The 14,950-nt window shown below is 49.4% G+C and overlaps 1 protein-coding gene across 7 annotated transcripts in view; it reads left to right on the forward strand.

The window, feature by feature from the left end:
• Positions 1–14,950, forward strand: part of Crocc (ciliary rootlet coiled-coil, rootletin) — a 55,255-nt gene that overhangs the window by 22,205 nt on the left and 18,100 nt on the right. For 6 of the 7 annotated variants that reach the window (XM_035439439.1, XM_035439440.1, XM_027399898.2 and 3 more), the window contains 10 exons: positions 5,381–5,617; positions 6,067–6,163; positions 6,633–6,716; positions 7,050–7,283; positions 7,741–7,940; positions 9,772–9,954; positions 11,823–11,967; positions 12,857–13,003; positions 13,747–13,977; positions 14,640–14,833. In XM_035439439.1, coding sequence (XP_035295330.1) covers positions 5,381–5,617; positions 6,067–6,163; positions 6,633–6,716; positions 7,050–7,283; positions 7,741–7,940; positions 9,772–9,954; positions 11,823–11,967; positions 12,857–13,003; positions 13,747–13,977; positions 14,640–14,833 — 1,752 coding nt within the window. The remainder of the gene's footprint in view (positions 1–5,380; positions 5,618–6,066; positions 6,164–6,632; positions 6,717–7,049; positions 7,284–7,740; positions 7,941–9,771; positions 9,955–11,822; positions 11,968–12,856; positions 13,004–13,746; positions 13,978–14,639; positions 14,834–14,950) is intronic. The other variant, XM_035439442.1, reaches the window with a different exon arrangement.

Raw genomic sequence — 14,950 nt, forward strand, 5'->3', positions numbered from 1 at the left:
GCTGTATTATTTTTTGTTTAGTTTCTGTGTGATGGGAAAGTGTAGAGCTTATCTGAAGTCCTGGCTGGGGGAATCTGTGAGGCTGGACCATCTCAACTAGCAGCTTTGAAGTTGTTCTGGATGCAGAATTTTGAGGAAACTATAATAGAAGCATTTTGAAAGGCGGGATCACCTGAGCTACTTGTCTTCCTTCAATCGTGTCTGAAAATATACAAACTTTTAAAAAAAAATAGTAAAGATGATTTTTTTATTGTGTTTGAAAAGTTAAAAATGTATCTGTCAATTTTGTAAGTTCATTTGGATTGCATAACCAAATTATAATATAAACCTCTATCCATGCCATATAAAAGGATGGCATGAAATAATACATCATGAGGATTCTATAGCCAGCCAACAAGATTTATCATGTCTCATGGAGTCTCAGAGCTGTTCCCATTTTGAGGAATCAGCATATACGTCACCTGTCTTGTAGTCTTTTTTTTGCTTTGTTTTGTTTTTTCAAGACAGGACTTCTTTGTGTAACAGTCCTGGCTGTCCTGGAACTTGCTTTGTAGACCAGGCTGACCTCAAACTCACTGAGATCTGCCTGCCTCTGCCTCCAAGTGCTGGGATTAAAGGCGTGTGCCACCAACACCTGGCTCTTGTAGTCTTTCTTGGTTTCTTTTACGTTTGCAGTCAAGATTTTTATGAGGTTCCCCCACTCAAATCTGGTCTTTATTAATTTTGAAGGAATTCATAGCTTTTTGTTTCCTGCAGAAACAAAGGCATAACCTCTCCCTCAACACAGCATAGTTCCTGACTTCCACTCTGAAGTTAAGACATCCTTAAAATATGTAGGCTGGTTTAATGTTGTAGTTATTTTTCACAATCCAATATCTCTCAGCAGTGTTTGCCCTTTGCTCATCAGCATTCAGATAATTCAAAGTCAACAAAGCATCATACAGGATCCAGGCACCTTGTGTATTGCATATATATATATATTTCTTTTTTTAAAAGTCTTTTATGATTTTAAAACTATTCCTTTATTTATTATGACTGTCTATATCCATTTTCTTTTTTAGCATGCTGTACTTGTGCAGAGGTGTTTTTTTTGGGGGGCGGTCTAGATCTGACCTTATTTTATTGGTTTCTCAAGACAGGTTTCTCTGTGTAACAGCCCTAGCTGTCTTGGAGCTAGCTCTGAAGACCAGGCAGGCCTCGAACTCACAGAGATCTGCCTGCCTCTGCCTCCCAAGTGCACTACTACCACTTGGCTGGATCTGACTTTTTGTGTGTCTGCAGCTTCTCTGACTGCATGAGCCAAACCTTAAACAGCATGGCTCTGCTTAGCACATGGAACTGGCAGCTGGGTCTGCAGGCAGCGACAGGAGCTGGAAAGTTGTTGTACCCACTTTCCAGAATCCCAGCAAGCATCAGCCAACTGTTTTGAGTGCTTATAAGAGACCCAGGTGGCACTTGTGGTGGTGCCAGCTGGAGTGACTTTTCCATCCATGTGGTTAAGCCCCACATTGGGTGCCAAATGTAGCCAGATTTCCCTTTGAGCCACCAGCTCATACATAACATCTCTGAGACTTCTTATTAGTTATGAAAGCTTGGCCTTTCGCTCAGGCCTGTCTCATTAGCTAATTGTATTTATTTTATGCATATGACTGACCTGTCTTATCTTCAAGCACACCAGAAGAGGGAATCAGATCCCATTACAGATGGCTGTGAGCCACCATGTGGCTGCTGTGAATTGAACTCAGCACCTCTGAAGAGCAGCCAGTGCTCTTACCCACTGAGCCATCTCTCCAACCCCAAGTTTTAACCTGTTTCTATTAATCTGCGTTCTGTGATGTGGCTCTGTTACCTCTCCTCTGAACCGAATGTCCGACTTCTTCAATGTCTAGCTGAGTCTCTTTCATGCTTAGATTCATCTAGAGTTCCTCTCTCTGCCCAGAAGTCCTGCCTTTCTCTCCTTTGTAGGCAGAGTTTTCCTATGTTGTGACCACTCCCCAGTAATTACCCAGAAACTTAATATTAATAGTAAATGCTCTGCCAATAGTTCAGGCTTGTTACTAGCTAACTCTAACATTTTTCAAATAGCCCATGTTCCTTATCTGTGTTTTGCCACGTGTCTTGGTACCTTTTCTCAATATAGCATGCCCATCTTGCTTCTCTCATGTCTGCTCATGAGTTCTCACTCCACCCTTCTTCTTCCCAGTCCTTAGTTTGGTTGTCCTGCCTGTACTTTCTGCCTGGATACCTGCCAATCATTTTTTTATTGACAATGAGAGCAACACATTTTCACAGTACTGCCTATCTATTGGCCATTCAGCTCTTTATTAAACTGATCATAGTGACACGTCTTCACACAGTGTAAACAAATATTCTGCAACATAGCTGAGTTTGGATTTGAAGCCTGCCTCTCTTTCTGCCTTTTTTATGCCATTTTTTTTATTGAGATATACATATTTTCCTCTACTCCTCTTTCCTTTCCCCCTCTCCCCCCCTTCCACTCTCCCCTGCACCCCACACTCCCAATTTACTCAGGAGAGCTTGTCTTTTTTCCCTTCCTACATAGTCCATTATGTCTCTCTCAGGGTCCTCTTTGTTACCTAGGTTCTCTAGGGTTGTAGCCTGTAGTCTGGTGTCCTTTGCTTTATGTCTAATAACCACTTATGAGTGAGTACATATTATATTTATCTTTCTGGGTCTGGGTTACCTCATTTAGGATGGCTTTTTCCAGTTCCATTTGCTTACAGATTTCATGATGTCATTGTTTTTTACTACTGAGTAGTACTCCATTGTGTAAATGTACCACATTTTCCTTATCCATTCTTCGGTTGATTCCAGGTTCTGGCTATTACAAATAATGCTACTATGAACATAGTGAGCAAATGTCCTTGTGGTGTGAGTGTGCTTCCTTTGGGTATGTGACCCAAAGTGCTGGATCTTGAGGTAGATTGATTTCCAGTTTTGTGATTAACTGCCATACTGATTTCCAAAGTGATTGTACAAGTTTGTACTCCCACCCGCAATGGAGGAGTGTTCCTCTTATTCGGCATCCTCTCTAGCATAAGCTGTCATCAGTGTTTTTGATTTTGGCCATTCTGACAAGTGTAAGATGCTATCTCAGAGTTGTTTTGATTTGCATTTCTCTCATGACTAAGGATGTTTGTAGGGAGAGACCCTGATTATAGGTACCAAACGGGCATGGTCACAGGTACATATCAGGGTATATAAGAGCTTCTCTCTAGGCTGAGCCGGCACTGGGAAGCATTCTGGGTCTGACCTGCTCGGAGTGCCAACCTGGTCACTGGTTCCCTGGTGTGAGTGTATCCCCTAATAAATGACCAGTTATTAACCTAGCTCCAATTCCATTTGAATTCATCAATGGATGTTGAACATTTTCTTAAGTGTCTTTCTGCCATTTGAGATTTCTCTGTTGAGAGTTCTCTTTTTAGATCTGTACCCAATTTTTATTGGATTATTTGGTCTTTTGATGTCTAATTTCTTGAGTTCTTTGTATGTTTTGGAGATCAGCCCTCTGTCAAATGTGGGGTTGGTGAAAATCTTTTCCCATTCTGTAAAGAGCTGTTTTGTCTTTTGACTTGACCATATCCTTTGCTTTATAGAGGCTTCTCAGTTTCAAGAGGTCCCATTTGTTAATTGTTGCTCTCAGTGTCTATGTTTCTGGTGTTCTATTTAGGAAGTGGTCTCCCTGCATTCAGGGCTACTTCCCACTTTCTCTTCTATGAGGTTCAGTGTGGTTGATTTTATGTTGAGGTCTTTGATCCATTTGGACTTGAATTTGAGTTTCCCTTTCTGTCTTTATAGTTAGTTTGAACCAGGAGCCATAGATACTCACAAAATGTGATTTTTTTTTTTTGAGACAGCATTTCACAGTGCAACTGGTGTTTGCATGAACATGCACAGATCTGTGGCTAGAGCTGCAGATCGCTGTTTCCTTGCAAGACTTGGACCCCAACAGTGCAGTGTTCCCCCACAGGAGGCCCCTTGTAGCCTGTGGTGTTGTTTCTGGCTCAATGCCAGGATAAAACTGCATCAGAAGCATTTGATACTATGCTTGACCTACTGTGTGTTAGCTAGAATCCTGTGAGACACTCCCCCACTCTCTGCTGTTCATGCAAGAAAATGAGTGAGCCCACAGTGGGGCTTTAAAGTGGATTTTGCTTTTAATTAGCATGGAAACATTTTGTTTTGTTTGTTTTAGTTTTTGAGAAAGCATCTCATTATATAGCCCCAGGTGGCCTTGAGCTTGATATGTAGACCAAGGCTGGTCTCAAATTCACAGATAATCTTGCCTCTGCCTCCCAAAATCTGGAATGAAAGGTATATGCCACTATTTGGGGGTGGGGGTCAGCAGTTGCGGTGGTGGTTCATGCCTTTAGCCCAGCACTCAGGAGGCAGAGTCTTCTGGGATGTATACTCTGTGTATAATTTCATCTTTGCTTCTCCTCCAGTTTTTTTTTTTTTTTTTTTTGTGTGTGTGTGTGTGTATGTGTGTGTGTACATATGTGGGGTCAAGAGCAACTATTGGCACTCTCTCCTTCCACCATGTAGATCCCCAATATCAAACCCAGGTCCCAGGTCATTGGGCTTGGCAGCAGGCACCTTGACCCTAAGCCATTTCACTCCCCAACACCTGTCACCCTGGAATGGTCTCCTCCTGCTTTGACCTCCTGAGAACTTGTGTCGGCAAGCATATGCTTCCATCCAGCTCAACTTTGCTGTTTGTCTTTGTTTTTATTTTTTGTTGTTTGAGACAGGGTTTCTCTGTGTAACAGCCCTGGCTGTCATGGAACTCCCTCTGTACACCAGGCTGGCCTGGAACTCACAGAGATCCACCTGCCTCTGCCTCCCGAGTGCTGGGACTAAAGGCACGCCCTACCACCACCTGGCTGTTCTTGAAGATCCCTTCCTCATGTGATCATTTTCCTGGGAGATGTATGTACACATCAGGAGTAGCTTCCCTCCTGGCTTTTTCTTGGATGTAGCTCCACTGCCTGGACCTCCCATCCTTTATCGCAGTCTCCCTTTTAATGGATATTTCAGTGTCTTTAGGATTTCCATGCGTGCTGTGCTACCTTGAGTCATCTGTCATTGCCTTGTGCTGAGCCTCTCTGTAAGATGCATTCTTAGATGCAAAGGGCCCAGGTGTTCATACCTTCAGGGCTTTTCCTTATTGCCTTCCCATGTGGCTCAGCCTACTTCCCTCCATCAGCTGTATAGGGGACGGCCAGTTTTCTCATAGCCTTACTCATGTTGGTCATAATGTGACTTTGCTTTTGTAATCTGATAGTGACAGATAGTGTCACCGTGTAGTTTTGATTTGTACTTGGGGGCCACCCCCATACCCCCTATTCTGTTCTCTCAGGGATCTACTGCAACTGGGAGGGGAGCTAGTCCGGACCTCCCGGGCTGTCCAAGAGGTGGGCCTGGGACTGAGTGCCAGCCTGCAGCGGGCTGAGAGCCGGGCTGAGGCAGCTCTGGAGAAGCAAACACTGCTGCAGGCCCAACTAGAGGAGCAGCTACGGGCCAAGCTGCTCTGGGAGAAGGACCTGGCCCAGCTGCAGGTGCAGAGTGACCTGGACAAGGCCAACCTTAGTGCCAGGTGGGTGGCAGCAGGCCCATTTGTGGCTAACTCCCCTGCAGAGGGGTCAACTGGAGACTCAGAGGGGAGTGTATTCACCAGGGCTGGGCCCTTCCTCTGGAGAACCTGGCGGGGCTTCCTAGGCACTGTGTTTGAAGTTTAGAGGACTGAGGTCTAGACACACTGCAGGCAGTTCAACCTCTGTTGACATGTATGACTGTGACTCCTGCCTCCTGAGTGAGCCCCCACTGCTCTCTCATGAGATACAATACCTGTCACCTCATTCCCATTTTACAGCTGAGAATTCAGAGGCCCCAGGTGAGAAGTGACTCACCGCAGGCCCCATACCTGGGGAGCTGGGTCCTAGGGTCCTTAGGGTCCTTGTTCAGTTTTGGGAAACAGGACATATGCTGATGAACTTGAGAAGCTGAGGCAGGTGCCCTGTTCACCTCTTTTGCTCCTCCCTCCAGAGTGACAGAGCTGACCCTGTCCGTGGAGCACCTTCAGAACCAGAACACAGAGAAGGATCAGGTCAACAGGACCCTCTCTGAAAAGTTGGAGGCCCTGGTGAGATGTGGCAGCGTGGTGTGGCAGCAGCCAGATCCTTGGCTGCTGGCTGAGGGACAGGCTGCTTGGACCATGTTGAATGTCCCATCGAGACTAGGTGCTGCCCTCACAGTGCATGCCAGGGTTAGCGTGGTGACACTCACCTCCTCTGTGCCCTTCCCCCTCCCTGCAGCAAGCCATTACACAGAGGAGGAAACTAAAGCCTGGGGGTCTCCTATCCAAGAGGACTTGGACCCCCCTCTTGGGCTCCCAGGGGAATGCCACTGCCCCTCCCCCATGCACTTGCCTGGGCTCCACACCTCTTTTGTGGGACAGGGTTTGGGCTGTTCTTCACTAGGTCATGTGACTGGGACAGGGCACTGCACTTTTCTGTTCAGTGAGGGCAGCTGACCTGTGAGCATGACCAGAGGGGCAGGAAGATGTGATTCCATACTTCGGCAGAACAGTGACCAACCTCTCTTGTCACTAGGAGTCTCTGCGGCTCCAGGAGCAGGCAGCCGTGGACACTGAGGACGGAGAGGCCCTGCAGCAGACGCTGAGGGACCTAGCACAGGTATGGTTACAGCCCATACAGGATTGGCCAGACAATTCTGAGCTCCCTGCCACACCGGTGGGAGCATTGGGATGAGCTGGGAGTGGGCGGGGCCTATTCACCCTGGCTGCTGTTGACCCCTGCTGGCCCACCCAGCCTTGCCCCATGGAGCCCCTGTGAGAACTGTGAGGACACTAAAGGACAGTGAGTGGTGGCCTTGCCTGGAGGGCTGTACTCTGACAGTGATGCACTCAGGAAGGCTTCTTGGGAGAAGGGGCATGTGTGAAGTGGCTCGTTGCCTCACTATGCCTGTGAGCAGCTAACCTCGACTCTCCTGTTCTCCCTCCCCTCAAGGCTGCCCTGTCGGACACAGAGAGTGGTGTCCAGCTGAGCAGCTCAGGGCACACCGCGGACACCTCTGATGGCAGCCTACGGGGGCTTTCTGGCCCGCGGACCCCGACCCCACCCCGGCACTCCTCCCCTGGTCGAGGTCGTTCTCCGCGCCGAGGCCTGTCCCCGGCCTGTTCTGACTCCTCCACGCTCACATTAATCCACTCCGCCCTGCACAAGCGCCAGCTGCAGGTCCAGGTATGAGCAGGCCTAAGCATCCTGCAGCCAGGGACCCTGGGGGCGGGGCCGGGGTCCTGAGAAACGGCTGCTGGTGGAAAGTTCTAGACAGAATCTGAGCCGGGAGTGCCTCAGAAAAGGGGCTGGAGCCCTCAGAAAAGGAGATAAAACTTGGGGTCAGGACCCTAAGAGAAGCTTCCAAGGAAGAATCTGAGCCTAGGACAAGGGGAGCTTGGGAGTCAGGGGCGGGGTTGCAGGGAAGAAACGAGGGGGCGGGGCCTGGGCCCTCGTGGGTGGAGTCAGCATCTAGGGGCCTGTGTTCTGGGGGGATTTTCCTTGCCTGGCCCTGGGGGCGCTAGTTGGAGTTGCCCGGTTGTCAGGGAGGTGAGAACACAGGAGTGTTGGCATGTCCAATGCCATGGAGCTGTTAGGAGAGAGTGAGTGGGCGCCTCCAGACCCCATCACCCCCAAACTCCAGGACATGCGTGGGCGTTATGAAGCCAGCCAAGACCTGCTGGGCACCGTACGCAAACAGCTCAGTGATAGCGAGGGTGAGCGCCGCGGCCTGGAGGAACAGCTGCAGCGCCTGCAGGACCAGATAGCAGTCGCAGCCCAGGCCCAAGAGGATGCCCAGCGTGAGGCCCAGCGCCTGCGCAGTGCCAACGAGCTCCTGAGCAGGTGCGGGGGGCCTAGGGGCTGGCAGGAGACGTTGGGATTAGCTGGCCAGGCCTTTCAGCCAGCGGGCCCCACCATCCAGGTGAAAAAATCGACAGTTTTCAAGGAAATAAAAATTCAGTTCTCTTTATCCTAGCCACATTTCAAGGGCCCCCATTACTACATTGCAAGGGCCTTCATTGCCACACGTAACAATAGAACATTCTAGAACTGGCCTCGAACTCACAGAGAATCGCCTGCCTCTGCCTCCCCAGTGTTGGGATTAAAGGCGCATGCCACCAACGCCTGGCTAAAATTTCTTTTAAAGAGACACAATTGTCCTTCCCTTGACTACTTGGTCAGTTTTGGATTTTTGGTTGTTGCTTTTTCATTTTCTTTTCCTAAATAAAAACAAAACTAGACATGGTGGTGCATGACTCTTTAATACCATCACTTGGGAGGCGAGGCAGGCAGACCTCTGTGAGTTTGAGGCCAGCCAGGGAGCTCCAGGACAGTCACGGTTACATAGTGAAACCTGTCTCCAAACAAACAAACAAAGTCTGTAAGAAAATCAGGGACTGGTAGCTCACATCCCAAATCCAAAACTTAAGACACTGAGGCAAGAGGATTGCCCCAGGCTATAGAGCAGTTCCAAACCATCCAGGGCCACAAAGTAAGACTAGCCTGGTCTGCAAAGTGAGTTCCAGGACAATCAGGGCTACATGGAAAAACTCTGTGTAGAAAAACAAAAAACAGGGCCTGAGAAATGGCTCAATGGTTAAAAGCACTGGCTGTTCTTCCAGAGGACCTGGGTTCAATTCCCAGCATCCACATGGCAGCTCACACCTGTCTGTAACTCCAAGATCTGACAGCCACACACAGACATACATGCAGGCAAAATACCAATGCAAATTAAATAAAAATTATTAAAAAACATTTTAATAAAAAAGAAAAACAAAAACAGAACAGAGAGAGAGAGAGAACAGGTGAACTCAAAGTGCAGCCCCCCCCCAACTCCCACCTCGACCCCTGCCAGCCTCACCTGCTCATCTTAAGTTCTGGTTTTTGCCTTCCGTAGTCCTGGCAGTATGGAAACACAGTAGGTGTGCATGTGTGCATTTGTATACTTCCTGTGTTCCAGGCTGTGTAGCAAGTGCTATACCCGCGTTATCTCAAGTTTATGTGAATCTGTTAGAGCTGTCATCATAGAGCTGGTGAAAGACTTCCCAGGCTGACGCTCTGAGTGTGGATGGAAGTGGCAGTGTAGCTCATCAGGGATCAAGCCTTTGGTTTCCTTGCATGGGAAGGAACTGGGCCTTTTAAATGGTTGTGTCCTTGGTGAGAAACCCCTTTTGCATTCTGCTGTCTTAATATCATGCCACAAGCTGTTTTCCACCTTAACATTTATTATATTTGGGGGTTGCCACTCTGTAGTAAAGACATGGACAGCCCTTAGCTTGATCTCCAAACCCCAGCTGACAAGGGAGCCCCAGCCTCTGTGCAGGACCACCGGAACTGGGGAAGATGGCAATTCTCTGCAAGCCTTGGGTGTTCCCAGTGGCTTCCTCCTCCTTCCTAGAAGCCTGGCTCTGGTCTCTCCCACTTGCTGGGGTACTTGTGGGTAACACCAGCATCTTCCTCCATTCCTGGGCGTGTAGGTATGCAAACTGGGGAGGAGAGCCATTCTCAGTTCTGGGTGGTATGAGTGAGATTAGTCAGCTGTAAGAAGCATCAGGGAACGCTTTCTGGAGGCAGCATCCTGGAGGGAAGAGAATGTGGTCAGAGTAGTCAGTCCAGGCCCCCTGGTGGAGAGCAGCCTCAGAAAAGCCCTCTCCTCTCCTTGCTTGTCCTATAGGGAGAAGAGCAGCCTGGCCCAGAATCTGCAGGTCACCCAGAAGCAGGCTAAGGAGCTGCACCAGGAGCTGGAAAAGCTGCAGGCTGCCCAGGAGGAGCTGAGGCGTCAGCACACCCAGTTGGAAGAAGAGCAAGAGGATACAGTACAGGCGGGAGAGCGGGCCCGCAGAGAGTTGGAGCGCAGGTGGGCCCTGCTTGACCTGGGGTCCTTCTAGTGTGCCTCTTGGGAATGTGTGCATAGTGTTCTCTATACTGCCTCCTGTTGTCTGGGGGCAACAACATCTTTAGGGGACTCTGAGAAAATTAAGATGATGGTCAGTCCTGAGAGAGCTTGCTGTTGTCCAGTCTTGGTGTGATGGGAAAGTGTAGGGCTTATCTGAAGTCTGGATGGAGTATGTGAGGCTGGACCATCTCAGCCAGAGTCCTTGAAGCTGTTCTGGATGTAGAACTCTGAGGAAACTGCAGGAGAGGCGCTCTGAAAGGCTGGACCACCTGGGCCACACATTTTCATTGGTGTCTGGTCCCTTTGATCTGAAAACACACAAACATATTTACCTATATTAACACAGGTATGGACTGTTTGCTGTACACAAGCCAGTCAAAGATGATTTTTTTGTTTGTTTTATGTTTGAGCAGGTAGAATATATGTCATCTGTCCTGTCTTATAGTTTTTCTAAGTTTATTTCTTTATGTCTGTAGCCAGAATTTCCAGGGGGTCTTCTCTGATCAAACCTGATCCTCTTCAACTTTGAACGAATCCACAGCCTTTTGTTTTCTGTGGAAACAAAAGCATAACCTCTTCCCAAAAGCAATACATTTTCTGACTTCCATTTTACAGTTAAGACATTCCTAAAGTATCTAGGGTGGTTTAATTCAGCAGTGCCTTTCATAATCCAATGTCTTTCAGCAGCTGTCATTCTCTGTTCATCATTAGCATTCAAAATACCACAAGGTCCAAACTCCCTGTGTTATAATATTTTCCATCCTTACATGGCTTTTTTTATATTATTTTACTCTTTTTTAAAGACTATTATTTATAAACTATTTTTTCTGTGACTGTCTATACCCATTTTTTTTTCTTTCTTCAGCATCTAAGCATATTTTAAAACATGTTGTACCTTTTTATAGGTTTTCTGTATCTGGACCTGGCTTTATTAAGTATCTGCAGTGTTTTCTGATGGTGTGAGACAAATCTTCAACTGCTATGTCAGCTGCAGCTTAACTTAGTGCATGGCGCTGGTGCATGTCTCCAGCGTCAGGCAGTCTGTAAACTGAGCATACCCAAGAGACTGTTGTCACCAGGAAGCTGTGTTTGAGTCCATGTTCCAAACTTTTTTTTTTTTTTTTTTTGCTTTCTCAGGTCTTATGTGGCTATACATGGCCAGATGTTGGGTGCCATACATATGTACACAGACTTTTCTTTTTGGGCAGCCAGTTCACAGAGGGACTGGAGAGATGGCTCAGTAGGTTAAAGCTGCTCTTCCAAAGGACCTGGATTCAATTCCCAGCACCCACCTGGCAGCTCAAAACTGTCTATGACTCCACTTCCAGGGGTTCTGACACCCTTATACAGGCAAAACACCAATGCACATGAAATAAAAAAAATTTAAAAAATGGCATGGAGACTTTTAATTATGAAAACTAGCCTTCACTTAGGCTTGTTCCTAACTAGCTCTTGTTTTTTGAGATAGGGTTTCTCTGTGTAATGGTTTTGGCTGTCCTGGAACTCACTTTGTAGACCAGGCTGGCCTGAAATTGAGAGGGATCTTCCTGCCTCTGCCTCCCGAGTGCCGGGATTGAAGGTGTGCGCCACCCCCAACTGCCTTAGCCCACACTTTAGAATCTGCGTTCTTCCATGTGCTCAGTACCTCATCTCCATTATGCCCATCCTGGTTTTTCTTTATCTGACTGTGACTTCACCTTCTTCTTCCCAGAGCTCTCTCTGTCCGGAAGTCCCTGCTGTACCTCCACTTAGCTTTTATAAAACCAGACACAGTGACACGCGTTTACACAGTGTAGAGGAATATTCCACAACAGTCTTCTGCCCCACAGCCACAGGCAGCTGGAGCAGCTGGAAGCAAAGCGCTCGGGGCTGGCTAAGGAGCTGGTGGAGGTCCGGGAGGCACTGAGCTGCGCCGTGCTGCAGAGAGATGTGCTCCAGGCAGAGAAGGCAGAGGTGGCCGAGGCACTGACCAAGGTGAGTCCTGTCTGTCAGCTGCACAACTCAGGGTTCTTCCACTGGCCACAGGCTGACCCCACTCAGGCCACTGTCTGAGTATGTCACTGGCTTCTTCCCCTCAATACAGACTGACTGTTTGTTTGTTTGTTGCTGTGTTTTAAGCCCCCCCCCCCCCGCCATGTGTGTTGGGGGGTGGTGCGAGTGTGTGCTGTGGAGTTGTCTGGAAGTCAGGACAGCCTTGGTGCCCACCCATGCCTTTTACCTTATTTAGGGTCACCGTTGCTCCCTGCTGTGTACACTGTACTAGCTGCATCTTGAGCTTCGGGGGACTCTCCTCCTGCTTCACACCCCCATCTTGCTGTAGGAATGCTGGGATTATACTTGTTCACTTCTGCATATAGCTTGTACATGGAGACTGGGGATTTGAACTCATGTCCTTATGCTTGAGGGGCAAGAGTTTTACCCACTGAGCCATTGCCCTTGCCCCACAGGCTGACTTTTGACCCAGGCCACAGATGCCTGCTTCTTCAGGGGCTCTTGGGACTGGAGCCTGAAGCTCAGGGTCACTTGGTCCTTTCTGTGGAGAGGGACCCTGGGACTGAGGAAGTTGGGGCTATCACCCTGAGACTCCTCAGAAGGTGCTTGTCCCGCTTCTGGTGACCTAGGCTTTACATGATGGCCCCCTGGGCTGCACTTGGAGTCTCTTCTGACCACTAGCTCTGCCTTTTGGTCCTTTCTTGGGCAGCTCTAGGGTATGAGGTGTCTTTCAGACAGTGTCCCAGTCTGTGGCCCTCTTTGATGGGATTACCTGACTCCTGTCATCCTTTCTCCTTGGCCCCGACCCAGGCTGCAAGGGTCTGCTTCCCTGGATCTCTCCCTGACCACTGCTTCCCTGTTCCCACTGCAGGCTGAGGCTGGCCGTGCACAGCTAGAGCTCTCCCTGACCAAGCTGAGGGCAGAGGAGGCCTCCCTGCGAGACTCCCTGTCCAAGCTGAGTGCCCTCAACGAGAGTCTCGCCCAGGACAAGCTGGAGCTAAACCGCCTCATGGCCCAGGTATACTGTGCACCAGCCACATGTCCCCAACTCCAGGGAGACACCACAGAGGCATGCTGGGTCTCCCGCACCCTACCCCATCTGTCCTACTGTCCACCTCTCAACCTGTCTGTCTGTCTTTGTCTCTGTTTTGTGCGTCATGGAAGGATACCCAGGGGCCCTGCTCTATTTTGTTCTCCATACCGTGGACACTCTTCCTTCAGCTTAGGGAGCGTCCCCTGAACTGGCTGTTTTGGTGATATATTATTTATGATTTAATAAAGATTGTCTGAAGTATCAGAATGCAAAGCCAGCCACACTAGTTAACTATAAAAGCTAGGTGATGGTGGTACACACTTTTAATTCAAGAACTCAGGATAAAGAGGATCTCTGTTAGTTCAAGGCCACACCAAGCTACATGAAATTGATCCAGTCTAAAAGGGAAACAGCTTACACAAAGGAGATCTCAGCAGTTGGGATCACACACCTTTTATCCCAGAACTAGAGAGGTATAAGGAAGAAGCAGTCAGTCTCAGAGACTCATTCTCCAGCCATGCTGAGGACAGGACAGCCCTTTCAGCCTGAGGTAGGGGTAAGAGCTAGTGGCCAGCTGCTTTGGTTCTCTGATCTTCAGCTTGAAGCTTGAACCCCAGTATCAGTCTCTGGGTCTTTTATTATTGGTGACCATTGGTGGGAATGGAAGGGGTAACCCTGATCCTGGGAGGATCCCCTTGCTCGCCCAGACTTTTATCCATACCCTACAGCTAGAGGAAGAAAAGGCGGTGCTCCTGGGCCGACAGCAGCAGGCAGAGCATGCCACTACTTTGGCTCTGGAGGAGCAGGAACGGTTGGAGCAGCTGAGGCTGGAGCAGGAGGTAGAGCAGCAGGGCCTGGAGGGCTCCCTGTGTGCAGCTCAGCAGGCCCGGGAGGCGCTGGAGCAGCAGCTCCTTGCATTGCGCAGTGAGCGAAGTCATCTGCAGGAGCAGTTGGCCCAGGTGAGTCCCCATGCAGGTGTGTGGGAGGGCTCCTGGCCACTCACGTGCTCTTCTGGGATAAACCATAGGCTCAGCGCTTGCCTTTGGATTCATATGCACCTCACCTCTTCTAGTTAAGGGCCTTAAACAAGCTACCATACCCTGCATGCCTCTGTCATCTCATCTGTCTCTGAAGCTGAAAGATCCTGTCATTTAGAGGATGTGCTGGCTCTGAGCCAGCTGTGGTGAAGATCTGTCATATGAAGACAGTAGAGATTTGGGGAACTGGAGCCACACGGCTGGAAGGCAGCTTAGGGTTCCAGGACCTGTAATGCAGCCTGTGTCCAGGGGTCCAGGGTTCCTGTGAGGGAGGCGCAGTTGTAGCTCCTTCCTGCAGCCTGCACAGCTGCTTCCCTTGCCCGGCTGTTTGCTGGGTTCGGCTTCCAACAAAGTTTTGGGTGCAGGGCGGAGTGAGTGACTAGGGCCCTTGTTTTTTCACATGCATGCCTTTGCAGGTGTAGAAAAGGCTAGGGTTTGCCTAGGCACATACAGCACACCACTGTGGGGTCTGTGCTCAACCCTTAGCCCCCTGCTGCCAGGCCAGGGCAGGACTAGACCCCACATTAGAGTGCTGCATAGTGAACCAGCCAGGGCTTTCTGCTCACAATCCTTGGGTTGGCCAGCTCTCCCGGCAGCTGAATGGACGGGACCAGGACCTGGAGCAGGCCCTGCGGGAGTCACAGCGGCAGGTGGAGGCACTGGAGCGCACAGCCCGGGAGAAGGAGGCTCTGGCCAAGGAGCGGGCTAGCCTGGCTGTGCAGCTGGCAGCAGCAGAACGTGAGGGTCGGACCCTGTCGGAGGAGGCTATTCGCCTACGGTAAGGTGTGGGCTTTGACCACCTCCTGGTAGGGGGTGTCCCTGGAGCCACTTCCTGACCAGCCACGCCCTGGTGCTAACCCAGAGGAGCAGTTACTTAGGAGCCAGGCTTACCAAC

This window comes from Cricetulus griseus, chromosome 2 (assembly GCF_003668045.3).
Source record: "Cricetulus griseus strain 17A/GY chromosome 2, alternate assembly CriGri-PICRH-1.0, whole genome shotgun sequence".
Classification (NCBI taxonomy): domain Eukaryota; kingdom Metazoa; phylum Chordata; class Mammalia; order Rodentia; family Cricetidae; genus Cricetulus; species Cricetulus griseus.